Source organism: Geotrypetes seraphini, chromosome 1 (assembly GCF_902459505.1).
Source record: "Geotrypetes seraphini chromosome 1, aGeoSer1.1, whole genome shotgun sequence".
NCBI classification, from domain to species: Eukaryota; Metazoa; Chordata; class Amphibia; order Gymnophiona; family Dermophiidae; genus Geotrypetes; species Geotrypetes seraphini.
The window spans coordinates 5,803,087-5,822,867 of NC_047084.1; the positions used below are offsets into that span (position 1 = coordinate 5,803,087).

General features: G+C 41.1%; 1 protein-coding gene across 8 annotated transcripts in view; it reads left to right on the plus strand.

The window, feature by feature from the left end:
* KIAA0825 (KIAA0825 ortholog) overlaps nucleotides 1-19,781 on the plus strand; it is a 500,428-nt gene that overhangs the window by 63,285 nt on the left and 417,362 nt on the right. For all 8 annotated transcript variants that reach the window (XM_033917989.1, XM_033917815.1, XM_033918166.1 and 5 more), the window contains 3 exons: nucleotides 7,723-7,881; nucleotides 13,592-13,686; nucleotides 17,167-17,394. In XM_033917989.1, the coding sequence (XP_033773880.1) occupies nucleotides 7,723-7,881; nucleotides 13,592-13,686; nucleotides 17,167-17,394 (482 nt within the window). The remainder of the gene's footprint in view (nucleotides 1-7,722; nucleotides 7,882-13,591; nucleotides 13,687-17,166; nucleotides 17,395-19,781) is intronic.

Here is a 19,781-nt window from a genome sequence, read left to right on the forward strand (position 1 = left end):
ACAGGAGGGGCCTAAGGCAACTGGGTCAATTCCGGTTGGCCCAGGTGCCTAAGGCCCCTCCTGTGGGCGCGGCTTTAGGCGCCTGGCTCAATCAGGCCCTAAGGCCTGCCATTGTGCAGATGATGTTCCTGCAGGGCGGACGGGCTTGAGACAACTTCTTTAAGGTAAAGGGGGGGTCTCGGGGGTGGGGTGTCACGGGGTCAGCGGGTAGGGGGGATCCAGGGACTCTGGGGGAGGTGTTTTTTTTGGGGGGGGCGTCATGGGTAGGAGGGCCTGGGATCCCTCCTGCCTGTATAAACTAAATTAAACTAAAACTTAACCTTATATACCGGGTCTTCAACCAAAGGAAACTCAATGCGGTTAACAATAAATTTAAAAAATAAAGTAAACTGAAATACAAGAGTTAGTTTTCAAAATGTTTAGCGTATTAAAAAGTTTTTAGAAGTTTACGGAAGAGTTGGAAGGAATGGGGACACCTCAAAATTAGGGGAAGTTCATTCTATAATTGGGGAAATTTAAAAACCAGAGGGCTGCTAAAATTCTTAACTCCTTGAATTCCTTTCCTAGAAAGAAGAGAAAGTTTAAATGGATGAATGCCTCTCGCATATGAAAATCTATAAACATTCCATTGCAGAGGAATAAGAGGAGCAAAGATACCATGTAAAATCTTAAAAACAATACATAAACACTTAAACTGAATTCTAAAATAAACCGGGAGCCAATGGAGAGAGAAAAGCAAAGGAGTCATATGGTCGAATTTGCTCTTTCCATAGATCAACTTTGTGGCAGTATTCTGAATTAATTGTAGTCTTTGAAGGCAATGCCAAGGTAAATGGCATTACAATAATCTAACTGGGATAATATAATATAATATGGACCAAAACAGAAAAATGACATTGATGGAAAAGAGATCTGACCATCCTCAACATTCGTAAGCTGAAAAAACATTTCTTATCCAGAGAGTTTATTTGATCCTTAAAAGTAAGAGAAGAATCAAAAAGTATTCCCAAAATCTTAGAGAACTCAATTTGTAGGGAGGCCCCAGAATCCAAAAGTACAGTGGAAGGAAGATGATACAGTTTTGGGCCTAACCACAGAAGTTTAGTTTTAGCTGCATTTAGCTTCATCTGGACAGACATAGCCCAAGTTTGAAATTTAGAGATACAGTGATTTATTTTAAAAGTTAAATTGGCAATATTTGGATCAATCTCAATCATTATAAAAATGTCATCCGCATAAGTAAAAAGCGGTTCCCATGCTGACAGCTTATAAATATTCAAAGTTGTCATTTAAAGATTGAACAAAATTGGGGAAAGCAGAGAGCCCTGGGGAACTCCAAAAGGAGGTTGCCAGGAATTAGAAATATTACCATCAATATTAACTGAATAAGATTGGGACAATAAAAATTTAGAAAACCAAACAAGAGCAACCTGATTAAGACCGATATCTGAAAGTAATTGGAGCAAATATGTCATGATGTACTACATCAAACACCACGGACAAATCAAACTGAAGCAAAATTGAACATTTATTTTGAAGTCAAGTTGTTGGATTTTAGAAATAAGAGAGATCAATAAAGTTATGGTACTAAAATTAGAACGAAACCCATATTGAAAAGGTGGAAGTAATGAAAATTTCTCCAGTAAGTTGACCCACTACAATTGATTCTAACAACTTTGTCAACAATGCTATATTAGCAATTGGTAGATAATGTGAGGGAATAATGGGGTCTAGATCTTAGTGGGGGTGGGGGGCACTTCAGGGATGAAGATCACGGCAGGGGAGATGGCTCATCACCCCTGCCGCGATGCTCACCCTGATGTGCTGCCGTTCGGGGGGGGGGGGATCGCCATCGCAGCAGTGGAGATGAACCATCTCTCCTGCCGCGATCGTTGCTGGGGGTGGGGGGGGGTTTGACAGATACCGGTTGCAGAATCCAGCTTTTAGGCGAAGGACTGGCTCCTCCTAAAAGGCCTGGTTTTGGGTGTTTTGGACTTAGGCTGTTTTTTTGGGTTGGTAATGTGTCTTAAGTGTAGACGTAGTGGTGGTCTGGGCGTTTAAACAGCTGAAAGTATAAGCAGGCCATTACTTTTTTAAAATCCTTGGACGTTTTTTTTGAGAATGGACATTTTCCCTGCTTCTACTTTCAGCATTTAGGGGCTAGGCCAAAAGGAGATTTAGATGGTTTTTTTTTATTATGCCCCTCCACATGTATAACTTCTTATATTTAATTGGGTGAATGTGACTACGAGAAAGATATCACACTTAACAATACAAGAAGTCTCTTTATCTAATCATGTAGCTTTTATCTGTTTATGCAGGGATATCTAATACAAACTATAGACTAACAGCTTTGAAATTCTAGTAGCTACAGCAATATTACAGTAACTGGGTTACTGCAAAATTGATACCTTTCCCTAGGCAAAAAAAAAAAATAATTCTATAATCCTTTGGAAAATGTTACATTTCCACAATGCAAACCAAAACAAAGGAGATGGAACATTTATCTCTGGATGATACAGAAAAATTGATTAAAAAGTACATTTATTTTGAAAAAAAAACCCCTACAAACCATAAAAACGCATGTTGTATAAAACAAATAATAGCACATACTATATAATTAAAAACAATTAACACCACAATGCACATTTATGCTTCAGGGGTTATTACGAGTATGTTCATATAATCTTTAGGAGAACATTTCTTTTTAACTTTTACTTTATATCTTCAGACATCTGGGTTTATTTTCCTCAGTAGTATACATTATTGTCATTAAAGATATTCTTTTGGAGTGGAAATTGTAAGCATGGTGTGCAAGCCTGAAAAATAAAAGGAAATTAGGTTCTTACCTTGCTAAAATCTTTTCTAATAGATAAGTGTATCATTCTGGATAAGTAGGCAATTTCCCACTCCGGATTTCTTCTATATCCTTCCTACTTCACAGAGGGCTTTTGTTACTACCTACAATTAGTTCCCAAGCAGGCTCTTCTGAAAACCTAGGTGAAGTAGGGGTATGGATAAGGTGACAATACGTTTTGAACGGGACTGTCCCTTTTTCTGATCCCCTGTCCTGTTGTCCCCACGCACAGCTTCAGGATGCCTAAATATTTCGTTTTCAGCGACGGCATCCCGGAGCTGTGTGTGGGGACAACGGGACAGGCGATCACGGGAGAATAGTAATCTCCCTGCTTACCTGCCACAACAACAGCTGGAAAGGCAAGTCCAGGCGCAAGCCCAGAAGCCTTCTCCTCGACGTCAATTCTGGCGTCGGAGAGGAAGTTACAGACCAGCCAATCACTGCTGGGGGTGGGGAGGGTTGTGGTAGCGGGAGAGATTGAACATCACTCCCGCTGTTGTTGTGGGTTTTTTCCTTTTTGCGTATTTTTCTGCTCATGTGCCCATCATTATCACCAGCCTGTTGGTTAACGCTGTTTTTTTGAAAATCTAGGCCCTAATCTCTTTTTCTAGTGCAATAGGTGTGTCATTCTGGACAAATGGGACATACAAAAGCAGTCCTAGAATTCTAGGGTGGGATGACTGAACTGGCACATAGTACTGAGTACCCAAAGGCATAGTCCTCTCCTGCCACCACATCCACTCTTTAAACTTAGCAAATGTATGTAGAATGGGCCAAGTCGCCGCCCTACAAATCTCCTCAGATGAAACTGCCCTAGCTTCGGCCCATGGCAAAGCCATACTTCTGGTTGAATGCACTTTAATTGAAACTGGGGACAAAATGACCCTATGAATCCACCTGGAAATCATGGCCTTGAAAGCTGGCGTACCTTGCCTAGCTGGATTCGTTAGCACAAAAAGATGGTAACAGCCTAAACTAGTTAGTGACCTCAAGATATTTAAGTAGCACTCTTCTCACATCAAACTTCTTGAGAATCGAGTCCTTTTTTCTGGAACCTGTGGACTGGAACGCTGGCAATCTGATATCCTGATTGATATGAAATGCTGAAACCACCTTCGGCAAGAAAGAAGGAACAGGGTGTAACGAGACTCCAGTGTCAGTGTTTATAAGGAAAGAACCTGGAGTATCAAGACCCATCTCACCGAGGTCATAGACACCAGAAAAACTATTTTAAGCGGCAGATCCATCAGAGACACTTTCTTCAGGAGCTCGTAAGGAGCCTGGCTGAGGCCTTGCAAAACCATGTTAAGATCCCAAAAAGGGAAAGGCAGTTTAATGGAGGCCTAATAAGTAGTGTACCCTTTAGAAATATGGCTATGTCTGGATGAAATGCCAGTGTAGATCTGTGGTCTCAAGCTATGAAACAAGACAGACCTGCAACTTGGACCCGAAGGGAAGCCACAGGAAGCCCTTTGTCAAGGCCTGCTTGAAGGAAAGCCAAAACCACAGAAACAGCAAAACCTTTTCCTGGGCGCACAATGTTGGAAAATCTCCATAAAAATCTCAGACTGTTGTCGGCTTCTTAGATTTAAGGAGTGTAGCAATGACCATTTCAGAGTACCCTTTGCGTGCTAATACTTCACATTCAATAGCCATGCTGTAAGAACAAAGCAATCTGGATTTTCTATGACCACTGGACCCTGGGAAAGGATGGCTGTTGCACTTGTAGCCTGAGACCAGGGCCTCTCCGAAGACGTACCAGATCTGTGTACCAGTGTCGGTATGGCCAGTCTGGAGCCACCAGAATGACCCTTCCCCGATGACTTACAATCCTTTGCAGGATTCGGTCTATCATGGGCCATGGAGGAAACACATATAATAGCACGTTTTGTGGCCATGGCTGGACCACAGTGTCCAGACCCACACTTCCAGGCTTGGATCTTCGGCTGATGAACCTGACCTGTTTCTTGTTCTTTGCTGTTGCCATGAGGTAGAACACCGGCTGACCCCAGCAATGAACAAAGACTTGGAAGGCTGACACCGACAGTGAAATACTGGGTAATTATAATGCACAGCATCTGCTTGCCTGGATCCAAGATCTGCCTGCTAAGAAAATTGGCTTAAACAATGTCCACTCTCACTACGTGCAGAGCTGAGAGTGCCTGAAGAGCAAGCAGGCTTCCAGACACAAATGGGCACTTTTGGTGGCCTTCCTGGCGATTGACATAAACCAGTGTTTCTCAACTTCTTCCAGCCAAGTACCCCCTAAGTCTAACAAATATCAACCGAGTACCAAGCTCCGCCCCTGACCCATCCAAGCTCCACCCCTGACCCCATTCCCAAAATAATAGTACTAATTGTAATGCAATGTCTTCCATTCATTTTTCATATACACACAATGTAATCTTTTTTTTTTTTTTAATTCTTTATGTATTTTTAAACTTTCATCAAGTGTACAAAAATTCATAATAAACACTATTAATTAGACCATTTGAACATCTTATCATTATATCCTATAAAAATAAATGTAACCCTCCCCCCACCCTCCCTCAAAGCCCATTATAAGATCATAAACCCTACACTTGAAACCCTCCCCCCACCCAACATTAAGTGGTGTATAATTAATAGAAAAATGGCATTTAATCATGACAAAAAGATGTTAATGGCTCCCATATTTTAATAAAATTTTTATACTTTCCATTCTGTACCGCCAATGATTTTTCCATTCTATATATGTGACATAACGAATTCCACCAGAAATTAAAATTAAGCCTACTATGGTCTTTCCAGTTATTAGTAATATATTGGATGGCAACTCCAGTCATGATCAATAAAAGTTTATTATTACACGATGATATCTGACTCTTTTTTTCTCATAGACATTCCAAATATCACAGTATCATAAGATAACGTTACATGGTTTTCCAATAAACTATTTGATCCCAGATTGAATTCCAAAAGGCTAAGATATGGGGACAGTAATACAAAAGATGATCCAAAGTCCCTACATCCAGATTAAAATGCCAGCATCTATTAGATAAGGAACTATTTAATTTTTGTAATCTAACTAGGGTCCAAAAAGCTCTATGTAACAAAAAAAAAAAAAACAAGTTTGTCTCATAGACGCTGACATTGTACATCTCATTCTCCAAGACCAAATTTGTGGCCATTGAGATGCCGAAATCTGATGCTTAATCTCAATGCTCCAAATATCCCTAAGACCACACAATGTAATCTTATTAATTCATAATGGTAACCACAAAATAACCCCCCCCCCCCACAAACACTGTATGTAGAGAAAATGTTAATTATCATTTATATTTGGAGGGGGGGGTTCCCCAAAAAGGTCAAAGCAGATGACTTTAAAATATGCAATGTCACCTCAGTAACAACTATAGAAAAATAGACAAATATAGTGCAAAATATAGGCAGCAGATATAAATTCTCAAAACTGACACATTTCAATCAATAAATTGCAAATAAAATCATTTTTCCTACCTTTGTTGTCTGGTGATTTAATGAGTCTCTGGTTACAGTTCCTTCTGACTGTGCATCAAATATTTCTTTCTTTCTTTCTGCCTCCTGCATGCTTCCTCTCCTTCACACCTCATTCCCTTCGGCAGCCAACATCTCTCTCTCTGCCCTCCATGAGTCCAACTTTTCTTCTTCTCCCCTTTACTCCTTTTGGCAACATCTTCCTCTCTTTCTCACTATCCATCTGTCTTTCATTCCCTCCCTTGCTGTAAAGAGAGTGGGAAAGGAGAGAGAGATCCAAGATGCATCTCTCCTATCCCCTCTACTGCCATGTACAACTTTTCTCCCTCTCTCATCCTCAGGATCATGCACAGTATTTTTCACCACTGCACACCAGCCCCATACCCATTTTTCCTTCTCTCACCCCTCTCCAGCACAATGCCACAGTGCAATAAGGAGGGCATAAGATCCTTGGAGGCGGTAGCATCTATTAAGGAAGAAGGAGGAGGCAGGAGACCTGCACAGTGCTGCGTACCCCAAAACAAGCGGCTCACGTACCGTACCGCATGTTGAGAATAACTGGTATAGGCCACCACCAAAGCATTGTCTGAGAAGACGCTGACTGCTTGTCCTTCCAGGGTCTTCTGCAGTTTCAATAAGGCCAGCCAAATGGCTCTGAGCTCCAGACTGTTGATTGACCACTTTTTCTGGGTGGCCAAGCACCACACTTGAATTGGCCGATGATTGCAGTGAGCTCCCCAGCCAAAGAGACTGGAATCCATCAGGGGTCCATCATAGCTCAAGATCTCTTGAGCTGGCTTAGCAATTTGTTTATTTTTTAATATCTTTCAACCTGAGTTAGGGAAAGCATAGAAAAGATACCCTCCTAATTAGGGGCCTCTTTTATCAAACTGTGCTAGAGGTTTTTAACACGAGCCGGCATGGTAAATGCTCCAACGCTCATAAAATTCTTATAAGCTTTGGAGCACTTACCTTGCCGGTCCGCAGTAAAAGCTTCTAGCACAGCTTGATAAGAGGAGGGAGGTATCTTACCACAAATTATAACACATCATAATATACTTTGAATGTAGAATTCTGTCATTTTTTTCTGAACTTTAGCATATATTGATGTACTATATTGAAGATTACTATATATTAATGCTTTTTTATTGTGTAGGTGTATTAATAATACAGCGAGATTAGCATTCCATGAGTTTACTTCATTTGTTTCACATCATAATGATAATTATGCAATATTGCTGGTTTCCGGAGTATAAAATGCTACAAAAATATTTGATATATGTTAATTTAAAATTGTGCATCTAGGTATATGGTCATCAAGAATTACTCAAAAATCAAAATTGATTCTATTTGTCTCTTTCTTTGGACAGCTAACCAGAAAGAAAGAAATTTCTATTTTTCTTTAAATCAACTTAAGTGCTTATCTAAACTTGTAAAGCTTAATTTATGGTTGGAAGAAAGAATTGAAGAATTATCAACTGAAATAATACTGTTGTCCAGTGTTATTGAAGAAAAGAATTATGCGCAAGGTAAGGACAGGAATTGCCGAAGTATAATTTATTTTGGATCTGAAAACAATGTGCCATTGCCTTACAAATTTGGCATTGAAGATTGAACATATCAATCATTTATTGTACAGTATAATCTAAACTTACTTCATACAGCTTTTAATTAATGTTCTTCAGAGTCCTCAGCGATATCACCTTCACCGGCTCAAAATTTCATTGCCAATAGGGATTTAAGCATCCAGTCATCACTGGTCTCAATTGTATTGTAGAGTTTGAATTTCATTTTATATCATTTCTTATTTCAACCACATTTCACATTTCTCAATGTAGAAAGTCATATCTCGCTTATCTTCAATATATTATAGAAAAACTTCAATGAATCATAATCGGATCGGGAATAAATCAACTAATCATGTTTCGCATACAATGCTGTTTCAAGGTCAGTCTAGTCCCTAAAAAGCACAAATGTCCCAATAAGAAATATTTCAGTAAAATTTTCAAAAATCTACAAGAACCTTAGATAAAACCTCTTTTTTATTATTATTATTAGTATATTTTATTATGTTTCAAATTATATTATATTAACTCTTGTGCCAGTAATACACTCTTTAAATACCTCTTTATACTGCCGATTACATCTTCAACCTTCCTTCTCTGTCAGTCCAAGATAGCAGCAGTGGTTTTTTCAAGCAGTCAGCTGATTCTTATGTTCTATCACAGAGCACCCTTCTAGATCAGACATCCATTCAGTTTCAGAGCTCAGCCCATGGGGGCTAACCTTATTAAGTTTGTATATCCAATTTTGTTTCTTATAATGTAGCAGGCTTTCAAAATTACCACACTCCTACCCTACTATTACTTGATCAGTAATTCTTCGCTAAATATCTGAACATTTATGGCCTTTTTCCACCCAGTGCTGGACCAATGATGCTTGCATATTGATCGTATTTTAGGTTGCATTTCAGAGCATAAGGTAAGATCAGATTAGGGCATGGATAGCAGTTGAGGAAAGTCTTGTTTAGTGTTTAACTCTCGCCCATCCCCGGCCTAATCTCTAGTTTATAGTTCCTTGAACCAACTAGAAAGCTAAAAAAGTAATTAGTAACTAGTGCTTAAGAAATAGTCTAAGAAATCCTTGGAGGGTAACATACCAATTACATTACAAAATAATAATAAAAATTTAAAACATTATCATAACCTAACATATAACTAGCTATCTTAGGAGACCTTAATGTACATTTCTTGTACAATCCCTCTGGAGGCTGAACTAGAGGGTTCTTGTATGTCTGATAGCTTCTGCTGCAGGGCAACTAAAAGATGATCCTTCCCCTTTGGGCTAACTATCCGGGAGCTTCCTGTCCTGCTCAGTTTTGATCCTGCAGCTTCTGTGCATGGTTGAAATCTGTTAATTCTGCTCGTGATTTGTTTTCAATTCCTAGTCTTTTTTAATTTTTTCACGGGTTTGTCCATGTGCTGCGGATCAACTCTGTGCGAGTTGACCTTCGGCAGAAGATCGCAGTCATTTTAAATTTTGCTTCTGGAGGGTGCTCTGTAAGCCTGAAACTGTAGTAAGTCCTCTGGACAGCCTGCAGATTGGATCGGGTCTCCAGGATCGGGAGCCATCTCTCCCTTGGTTTGTCCGCAAAGGGGTAGAGCGCAGGCTGCTGCAGTACCGAGGAGGTACGCCAGGATCGGAACCGCACTGCATGTCTTCCCTGATTTCCCTGAGGGGTCTTGGTGGTCATGATCTGAGGTGACAGGGAAGGTGAGGCAGCCAGAAGATCTGAAAAATCCAGTTTAATCAGCTCCTGAGGTACGTAGATCCGGGTGGTTTTATTTTCCTTCAGCGAAAATGTGCCACTTTAAGAAATTCTTAGATAGGACTCTGGCGTTTCAAGCGGGAGTAATGAATACATGTTTGAATGCTCTTATTTGTCCAGCCCTCACTTATTATCCATTTTGGAAAGATCTTAAAACTTATCTATTTAAACAATACAATATTTAATCGATTTCAAAATTATCATGATAAGTGAATTTTATATTATTTTTATGGAATAATGTTTACAGTTTCTTATTATTTTAGTATAAATAATTTGTATTGTGCATATCTTACTTTGAATAAGTTAGGGTCGCATTTTGTTAGTCAGTATCTTTTATTGAATTGTGTTTATTTCTTTTATAAGACATTGTTATTTGGATCTGTATTTTAATTACTTGTTGTAATTACTGTTGTGTAAACAACCAATAACTGATGGTTTGGCAGTATATAAAAATAAACTATTATTAGTAGTAGTACTGATCTCCCTATGCTTGCACTGTGTATTGCTTGGTGCCATTGAAATGCATTGCAGCACATGCCTCTGTGGTGTCTGTGAGTCACAGAGTTTGCCAATTTGGGGGGGGGGGGTGCTCAATTTGGGGGTTTCCCTGCATTCCCTGGTCCCCCCACCTGTAAACTCCTAAAATCACCATTTTTAGTGTTTTCCTGCATTTTTAACAGGCGTTTTTTTTAAGGCAAAATCGGCACCCGCGACAGCCATCTCGGATTTTCTTTAAACTTTTTAAAACTATATTTTTTGGACTTAGAATCTTTGTTTTTGCCCCAAACTTCACAGATGGCCACCTCAGGACAGGATGGCATGGATTCATGCCGTAAATGCGGCAGATGGCTTGTGGTTTCACAGCCATATATTCTGTGCACCATGGTCCACAAGGAGCGTAAACTGTGCGTGGATTCCGCACTATCCTTCGGAGAGGCCCTGCTTTCCTTAGATTCTTCCAGAGATGTGATTCCAGCGACCGGGACGCCAAAATTGGGCGCAGAGGGCGCTTTCGTGAAATGCAAGTGCAGTTCTGTGGAAAAGTCTCATAAGTCTTCAAACCATTCCAAATCTGAGTCCCACAGATCAGCTCTGGCCGCCAGGGACTATTTTCCGCCGGAATTTGTGGATATGATGTATCAGGCTTTCATGAGAGACTACTGTGTGGCAGTCTATGCAAACTTTGGATTCCAGCATATCAATCTGCTCCCTTGCTGGTCCGCCTGAAAGCCAGTGGCAACTTCCCGCTTTTGCCTCGGTGTCTGAATCAATTTCTGTGCTGGTGCTGTCGCACAGCTGTTCGACATGCTCTGCTGACGTGGTTAGCCTAGCGGATCTCGGGGATTCCCAGAACACTGTTTCCCACGATGCAAAAGGGGATCAGATGGTACGCAAGCTAAGATCTTATCTCTGAATCCCTGCGGACATTGGAATTTGATTCACTCAGCAGTTCAGGCGGAATGTTCCATCATGAGTTCTATGCACCCACTCTCCGCTGCATTTCCAGATCACATGAATTTGGCGGAAATGCTCTTGGAGGTTGGGAGGCCCCAGAGGGTCCCCTGAAGTGCGCTAGGGCCATGGCTAAATTGTATTCTATGGCTTTGGAATTTTCCAAGTATTTAGTCCCAGCGAGGGTGGATTCGACGGTGGCTCAGGTCACTAAACTGAGCCACCGTCGAATCCACCCTCGCTGGGACTAGATGATTGGAAAATTCCAAAGCCATGGGATACAATTTAGCCATGGCCCTAGCGCACTTCAGGGGACCCTCTGGGGCCTCCCAACCTCCAAGAGCATTTCCGCCACTTGAAGAAATATTTACAGAAGACAGGACAACACAAAAAAGAGAAACTGGAACCAACTTGATGGAAAAATAAATCTCCAGAATGTATATAGCAGATGTTTTTGTATTATGATCAATAGAAAAGGAAATGCATTTCTGGTTTTATTTCTCCTGTGTTGAAGTACTTGCTGACCCTTGCTGTGGCTGGTGGGTATTCTCAAGTACCACCAGCTGAGGATCTCCATAGGCGACCAGAATTTTGCTCCACCAAGCGTAGCAGTCGCTGGCAGCATCCCTGAGCCACTGATGTGCCAGCATCTGTGACTCAGGGACGCTGCTGCTGTCTGCCAAGCTTGGCAAAAGGGACCCCCGGTCATCTTCAGAGTGAGTCCTTATCTGACATAGCTTGAAGGGTCCTCATCAGCTGGAGTATTTAAATTTACATTAGAAGCATTGGCAGAACCCATTTACAAAGTATGTATGATTCCCAATTAATATTTCCAAATTAATAAAGTGTCTTTGCTTATTTGTAAATGGATCTCTACCAGAGCCTTTAATTCAGTAGCATAATTAAATGAAACTACTGCTTTTAAGTTTATGGGGATGGGCAGGGACAGATTTGAATTATATGGGGACAGATTCAATTCTAGCGAGGACAGGCTTGATTTCTGTCCCTGCGTAACTCTCTAATTTGAAGTCCTTACTCCAATTATCTTATCGCTTAACTGTATTATTATGTATGTTAACTTGTAAACCGTACTGGGCTCTTTTGGGAGGACGGGCTAGAAAATTAAATAAATAAATAAGGTCTATTATGTAGAATTAGTCAATCTATTGTCTGTGAAATTTTCTTCCATAGGATCTTTAGTAAGAGGTGAATACCACCACTACCACAAGTGGACAATATAAAGAGAAAAAGATAGTCGCTGAGTCTTTAATCTTGTGTGATAGAAAACAGTTCATAAAGTTCATGTGTATTCATGAGCCACAAGATATCAAACCTCCTCTTGGGTGGGGGTTTGAGCAGTGACTCCAGAGGATTGAGTGGCCATGTGGTTGTTGCCTGAATACTTTTTTTTGTTTGTTTGTTTAAACCAGGTGTGCCCAAAACGTCGATCGCGATCTACCGGTCGATCGCAAAGGCAATGCCAATAGATTGCTGAGCCAGTGTTCTACCTAGCATCTTTAGCATCTTATAGCCGGGCGCTCTGTGCTCAGATGACACGCTTCCCCCTCAGCATCCTCTGTTCTTCCCTCTGGACCTATCACAGTTGAAAGTTAATTATGGCAGCCTGCAGAGCAAAAGTAGCAGGCTGTCATTGGCTTCTGTAGCACGTTCCCTCTGCCGCAGTCCCGCCCCTGACATTAGAGGAGGTGCGGGACCGCGGCAGAGAGAACGTGCTACAGAGGCAGACGGCAGTCTGCTACGTTTGCTCTGCAGGCTGCCTTAATTAACTTTCAACTGTGATTGGCCCAGAGGGAAGAACTGAGACGAGGACAATTGCAATCAAGAAGTCTGAGGTCCTGACGGTCACTGTGTAAGTGGAGGTATGGCTGTGCCCATCGCGAGGGCCCCGGTGGGATGGGGTTGCTTTAGAGACGCTGGATCGGGGGGGAGGGGGGGAGAGACGGAGACAAAAGGACCTTGGGGAGGGGAAAAGCAGCCTTGAACCAAAAGCCTTGAACCAAAAGAGAAGGGGAAGACAGGGCAGATCCTGGACTACTAAAGAGGTTAGAGAGGGGAAACACCCTGAACCGAGGAAAGAGAGATGCCAGACCCTGAGGAGGGGGAAGACAGAGTGAGAGAGACAAAGACCTGAACCAAAGGTGGGAGGACTCAAAATGTTAGCAGAAGGAGAAACCTGAAACAAAGGGGAGGCAGAAGAGAGGGGGTAGATGTTGGTGCAGACATGGGGAAAGGTGCAGACAGAGGGGGAAAGACCCTGAGGAAGAACAGAGAGATGCACAATCATAACAGAGGAGGGAGAGAGAGGGAGACATGTTGCCAATAGGGGTGAAGGAGAGAGAAAGAAAAGTTGGACTCCTGGAGGGACAGAGAGAGATGTTGGTAAGACTGAATTTCACTTTTGTCATGTTATTTCTAATATTCTTTGTACCTCTGTGCAGGAGTACTAAAAAGAAATGATGAAAAGCTATTAATAGAAGAAAGTGCATCAAGTGACTTCATTGTGCTGCCACAGCCCTCACAGTGGGCTAAACAGGCAAGTTTGAATGATTTTATTCTTTTGAAATTAGATTTATCTCATGCCTTTTTATCATGTGTACCTCAAGGTGAACAATAGGTATTTCCTTGTTCCTGGAGGACTCGCTATCTAAGTTTGTACCTAAGGCAATGGAAGATTAAGGCCTCAATGTACAAAAGATTTCCTTGCAAGTAAGACTGGTTTTAACAAGTCTTACTTGCAAGAAAACTTTCCTGCTGATGCACAAAACGGTTCTCTGTGGCTACCAATCATTGTAGCAGTCACTGAGAATCATATGCTAATGCATTACAAAGGAGCTCATTAGTATTCTGTGTAATGCACAGCAAGGAAATGCGTTGTTTCCCATGCAGACTTTAACGGCAGGATCTGAACTGTTGTAGTCTTACTTTCCTATTGGTGCCTGAGCGTTGATTGGCTCTGGCACTGACAGGAAAGTACAGCTATGATAGCTGACCCTGCCGCTAAAGGCCCCCAATGCCCAATTAAAAAAAATAAGATCCCGCCTTCCCCCACCGATCTCTCTCTCATCCCCCTTCCACCAAGCCCTCCATGACACTCCCCCTCCACGTGAACTTGCCCCTGCCTTTAAGTTGCAGATTAGCTGGAGGGTTACCCACTCCTTCCTGCCACCAACTCCCCCTCCCACCCCCCGTAATTAAAAAAAAAAAATCAACAGGAAGGATGCCCACTCCTTCCTGCCTGAGGGATCCCAACCCCCACGAGCCCGTACCTTTTTGTTGAAAATCTGGCAGGATGGATACCCATTTATTCCTGCCGGCAGGCCCTCTGAAATTGCAGGCCTTCCCCTTCCTGATGCATCCCAGGATGCACTGTGCATAGGCTTAAGTTCCTGACTGGCTCAGGAGCCTAAAGCCCCTCCCAGTGAGGGGCCTTAGGCGCCTGATCCAATCAGGGTCCAAAGCACACCATTTTGAAGAGGTGAGCCTATGAGCAGGAGGGAGTGGGCATCCCTCCTGCCAGTCTTCAAGTTAAGGTAGGGGATTTGGGGGGGGCTTGAGCTAGGATCCCATTGGACCACCAAGGCTTTGTTTCGGTGGAGGTGGGGGCTCAAAAGGAGGGGGTCAGAGCTTCAAGAGGGTGTCGGGGGATGGGGCATCCCTCCTACTGGTTTTTGACTCAAGGTAGGGAGTTTGTGGTGGATCCTTGATCTAGGGGCCCGCTGGACCTCCATGGTTTTGTTTCAGAGTTGGGGGGGGTTGAGGGGGTTCTGGCATAGGGGGACCCAGACTTGCGGCAGGTGGGAGTGGGCACTCTGCTGCCAATTTTAAAAAAAAGGGACGGGGTGTGAGGGGACTCTGGGGGGAGGGTTACTTTTTTTCCCTGCTCTCCCTGCTGGCTGATCACAGCTGAGCTGATAAGAGTGGATTGGCGGCTTCTGGGCTTCCCTTGCCAGCTCAGCTAGTAGCGACTGAGCTGGCAGGGGAAGCCCAGAACAGCTAAATGGCAGGGAAAGCCCCCCCAAAGCCTGCATCTCAGATCGGGGCAAGGAGAGCAGCTTGACAGGAAAGAGGAGCTGTGCCTAGCGATTGCTCTTTTAATCACCCATTTTACCATCAATTCTCCGCATGAATAGCACACATGGAAATTGATTGCTATTATGCTGAGTATTGCCAGTAAAAGAAAAATTGCTCCGACCATGGTAATTTCTACTGGGTATTGGAGCTTTGTGCATCCGCCCCTAAGTGATTTGCTAAAGGTCACAAGGAGATGGCACTAGAATTTAAACAGGGCTTTCTCGTTTCCTAGACTGCTGCTTTAATCCTCTGTAACAAGCAGTAAGTGTAATATAAAAATGTTTTTAAAGAATCTTGCTTTATGTTTTCTCCTCATTAACATTTGTGTGCATAATGTTAATTGAGCTAGATTTTTATTTGTATAGAATTGTTGTGTATAGTTTGTACATTAATTTTCCAAGGATAAGGCACAAACTGGATTACATAAAAAGAAAAATGCATTTAGTACTTGAGAGCTACAGATACAACAAATATTAAGGGCTCCTTTTATGAAGGTAACTAGGGTCTTAACGCGCACAAAAGCGCGCGTTAAATTCCTGAGCGCGCTAGCTGCTAACGCCTCCTTTTCAGCAGGCGGTAGATTTTCGGCTATCGTGCGCGGTAATTTTGTGCGTGCGCTAAAAACCCTAGCGCACCTTCGTAAAAGGAGCCCTAAGTATTAAAAAAAAGACAAAGAACAGTAGACTTCCGTGATTATACTGAAAGATTAACTTTCCAACTATGTTTATACCAAAATAGCAGGATTTCAGGATATATACTAGTTTTGGAATAACTAACCACAAATTTTGTGTAATTGCAAATTTCAAGTTCTTTCATCCAGTTGTAGTTTTATTATTTAATCTTTTGTTAACCGCATAGAGCTTAATGGTATGCAGTCTAGAAATTGCTTTTATGTTATGTTTTACTAAAACTTAACGAGTACTAACTGACCTTAGTCCTTCACGTGCGCTAAGTGCTATATGCCCTTTAGGTATAAAAAAAGATGTGCAAAGTTAGTGTGTGCTACTCTCTTACCATGTGCTAAACTTTTGTAAGAGAGCTTACATTCCATACAGTTCATCCAGAGCTCTCAGATCAGCTTCACAATGTACTTTAAATGTTCCCTCTTTAAAAGTTATTGGAACCCGCCGTGCTTCAGTTTTCTCCGTTACGGCACCAATGTTATGGAACTCTCTTCCTTTGTATTTAAGATTAGAACAAGATTTACAAATATTTAAAAAGAATCTAAAGTGTCTTCTTTTTAAAGAAGCCTTTAATTGACAGATTATAAATACTCATTCTTATTGACCTTTTTTCGGTCTCTCATTTTATCCCCTTATCTTCCTAATATGTTTCCCTTTTATGTAATCTTTTAACAAATATTGTATTTCCTCCCCACCTTCCCATTGTTATCAGTTGTCTTCCTGTCCAATGTTGTTACCCAGTTCGTTTAGAAGAATAGTAATTGTATAAGTGAGTCCATTTTAAACTCTATTTTATTTATGTAAAACGCTTTGAAATTGGAAAAGCGTTTAATCAAACAATATAATAAACTTGAAACTTGAAACTAGAGCTTCTTTATTAGTAATGATTAATTTTTCATGTATGAAAGATTTTTATATTTCCTTTTATGGTACTTTGCAAGTTTATCTCAGGATTCTAAATAATTAGAAAAAAATTCAATTTTACAAATGAAAGTTTCCAAGTTTTATTTAGAATTTGATTAAACGCTTATAAATATAGGGATCTTTTTACTAAGGCGAGCTAGCCAATTTAGCATGCGCTAAATATTAGTGCGCACTAAATGCTAACGTGTCCATTATATTCTATGGATGTGTTAGCATTTAGCGTGGGCTAAATCGGCTAGCGTGTCTTAGGAAAAGAGGGGGTTAATTATTGTATCCTACAAGTATAAGGGTGAATTTAGACTGAAAATACCGTAACCCTCTTTCTTTTATTTCAGGTAACTGTGTTGAAGGTTCGCTGGAGGAATGCATTTAAAGGCATCTCTTCTTCTGTGGCACACTGTATAACAGTAGCAGTGGAAGAATTTTCTACCAAAATTCTTCAAAATGAGCACACACAAAAGTCTTCAGATGCAAGTTTTACAATGTATCTTGTAAACCCATGGAAAATGAGAGAGTCATTTGGAGTATTCTGTGAAGTGGAGCAACCAAAGCAAATTGCAAAGGCGAGTCTCAAGAGATTTAATATTGGAGAGCACTAAGTTAATCTGAAAACCCTTTGATGGCATTGGTTTTCTTACTATTTTAACTATAAAGCCTGAGTTTAATCTAGTCTCGTATGAGGAAAGACTAAAACGGCTAGGGCTCTTCAGCTTGGAAAAAAGACGGCTGAGGGGAGATATGATTGAAGTCTACAAAATCCTGAGTGGAGTAGAATGGGTACAAGTGGATCGATTTTTCACTGCGTCAAAAATTACAAAGACTACATTCTGTAAGGAATTGATTGTTAATCTCTTATGACTTCATATCTCTGACTTGTGGATTTGCAGCTTAATAGTGTATTGTTTTATTTGTTGTATATCTTTTGTGAAAATTCTCAATAAAATGTTACATTGCATTACATTAGAGATTTCTATTCTGCCATTTACTTGCGGTTCAAGGCGGATTACAAAAGAGATAAAAAACGGAGGGTTACAATGGAAGAACATTTGTCCTTTCTAGAGAGGTAAAGAGTAGGTTATGTAGTTTCTGTGTGGCGGGAAGAGGGAGGGGGGAGGACGGTAAGTTTGAAGTTAGGGCTGTTTCAGGGGTTTCTTGAAGAGTATAGTTTTTATTTATTTTCTGAACATCTTGTAGTCTGGTGTCGTTATCAGTAGATTGAAGATTTGGTTATCTAGTTTAGCTGCTTGAGTGGCCAGGAGGCCATCGTATATCATCATATTACAATGACTAAGGGGCTCCTTTTACTAAAGTGCTCTAGCATTTATAGCGTGCACTGCATTGCATTAGCATCTAGTGCATGCGGCAATTTAGCGTGCGCTAAAACTGCTAGCGCAGCTTAATAAAAGGAGCCCTAGGAGACACTCGATGAAGTTACAGGGAAATACTTTTAAAACCAATAGAAGGAAATATTTTTTTCAGTCAGAGAATAGTTAATCTCTGGAGTGCATTGCCAGAGGTTGTTGTAAGGGCGGATAGTGTAGCTCATGGATCTCAAAGTCCCTCCTTGAGGGTCGCAATCCAGTCGGGTTTTCAGGATTTCCCCAATGAATATGCATTGAAAGCAGTGCATGCACATAGATCTCTTGCATATTCATTGGGGACATCCTGAAAACCCGACTGGATTGCGGCCCTCAAGGAGGGACTTTGAGACCCCTGGTGTAGCTGAAGGAAAAGTCCATAGTTTATTATTATTTATTAGGATTTTTATATACCGCCTATCAAGGTTATCTAAGCGGTTTTTACAATCAGGTACTCAAGCATTTTCCCTCTCTGTCCCGGTGGGCTCACAATCTATCTAACGTACCTGGAGCTACGGAGGATTAAGTGACTTGCCCAGGGTCACAAGGAGCAGTGCAGGGTTTGAACCCACAACCCCAGGATGCTGAGGCTGTAGATCCAACCACTGCGCCACACACTCCTCCGTTAGTCTGTTATTGAGAGGGACATGGGGGAGGCTGCTTCTTGCCCTTGATCGGTAGCATGGAATATTGCTACTCCTTGGGTTTTGGCCAGGTATTAGGAACCTGGATTGGCCACTGTGAGAATGGGCTACTGGGCTTGATAGACCATTGATCTGACACAGTAAGGCTATTCTTATGTTCTTATTCAGCTGTTATTGATCAGCTAAGGATCAGATAATGAAGCGTCCTGAGGTTTGTAACTCTCTTGTTGGTTCTTGGTGGTGCATTTTGAATATTGCCGGCGGCTAAGAATTTTTTTTTTACTATGTCAAGTTGCTCAGGTAAGTGCTAAAAGCATATTAAATATATAAAGCATATAAAGATATAAGTTATGTAAACACTAAAGCACTTTAAAAAGTTTCCATTTAGTTTAAATACATGAGCCAATGAGGAAGCCCAGTGGCAAAGAAACTATAAAATATTCTTTTAGAGTGCCGCTTCTGATGGCTCTAGTATTGTGATTTACAATGACAAATGAATAATTATGAGAAGATGAGAAAGGAACTGTGTTATTCCCTATATTAGCAAATATGAGATTGATTGTTTGGGTCTGTAATGTTTGGATGATTTAGATAGAATGACTTCAATTAAATTCATTTTGACCAGTTAAAGTGGTTCTCTATCTAAGTCATCATGATTAGTAAATAGGCAAATAATATTTTTACTAAATTAAGTATTAATTTTTGCTGTAGGACTGAAGCCCTAAAAATGGAATATTTAAAATAAAACTGTTGTTTTTATTACCAGGCAATAGATCAGTCTTATGATATAGATGTCTTGAGACTGCTCACCAGAGAAGGCAGTCACCATGTTTATAGATAGAAATTTATTTTGGAGAAGGCGTGGTCTCATAGTTAACACAATAGATTGTGAACCAGAGAAACAAGGGTTCAAATCTTGTTGACACTCCTCTGTTATGAGTAAGTAAC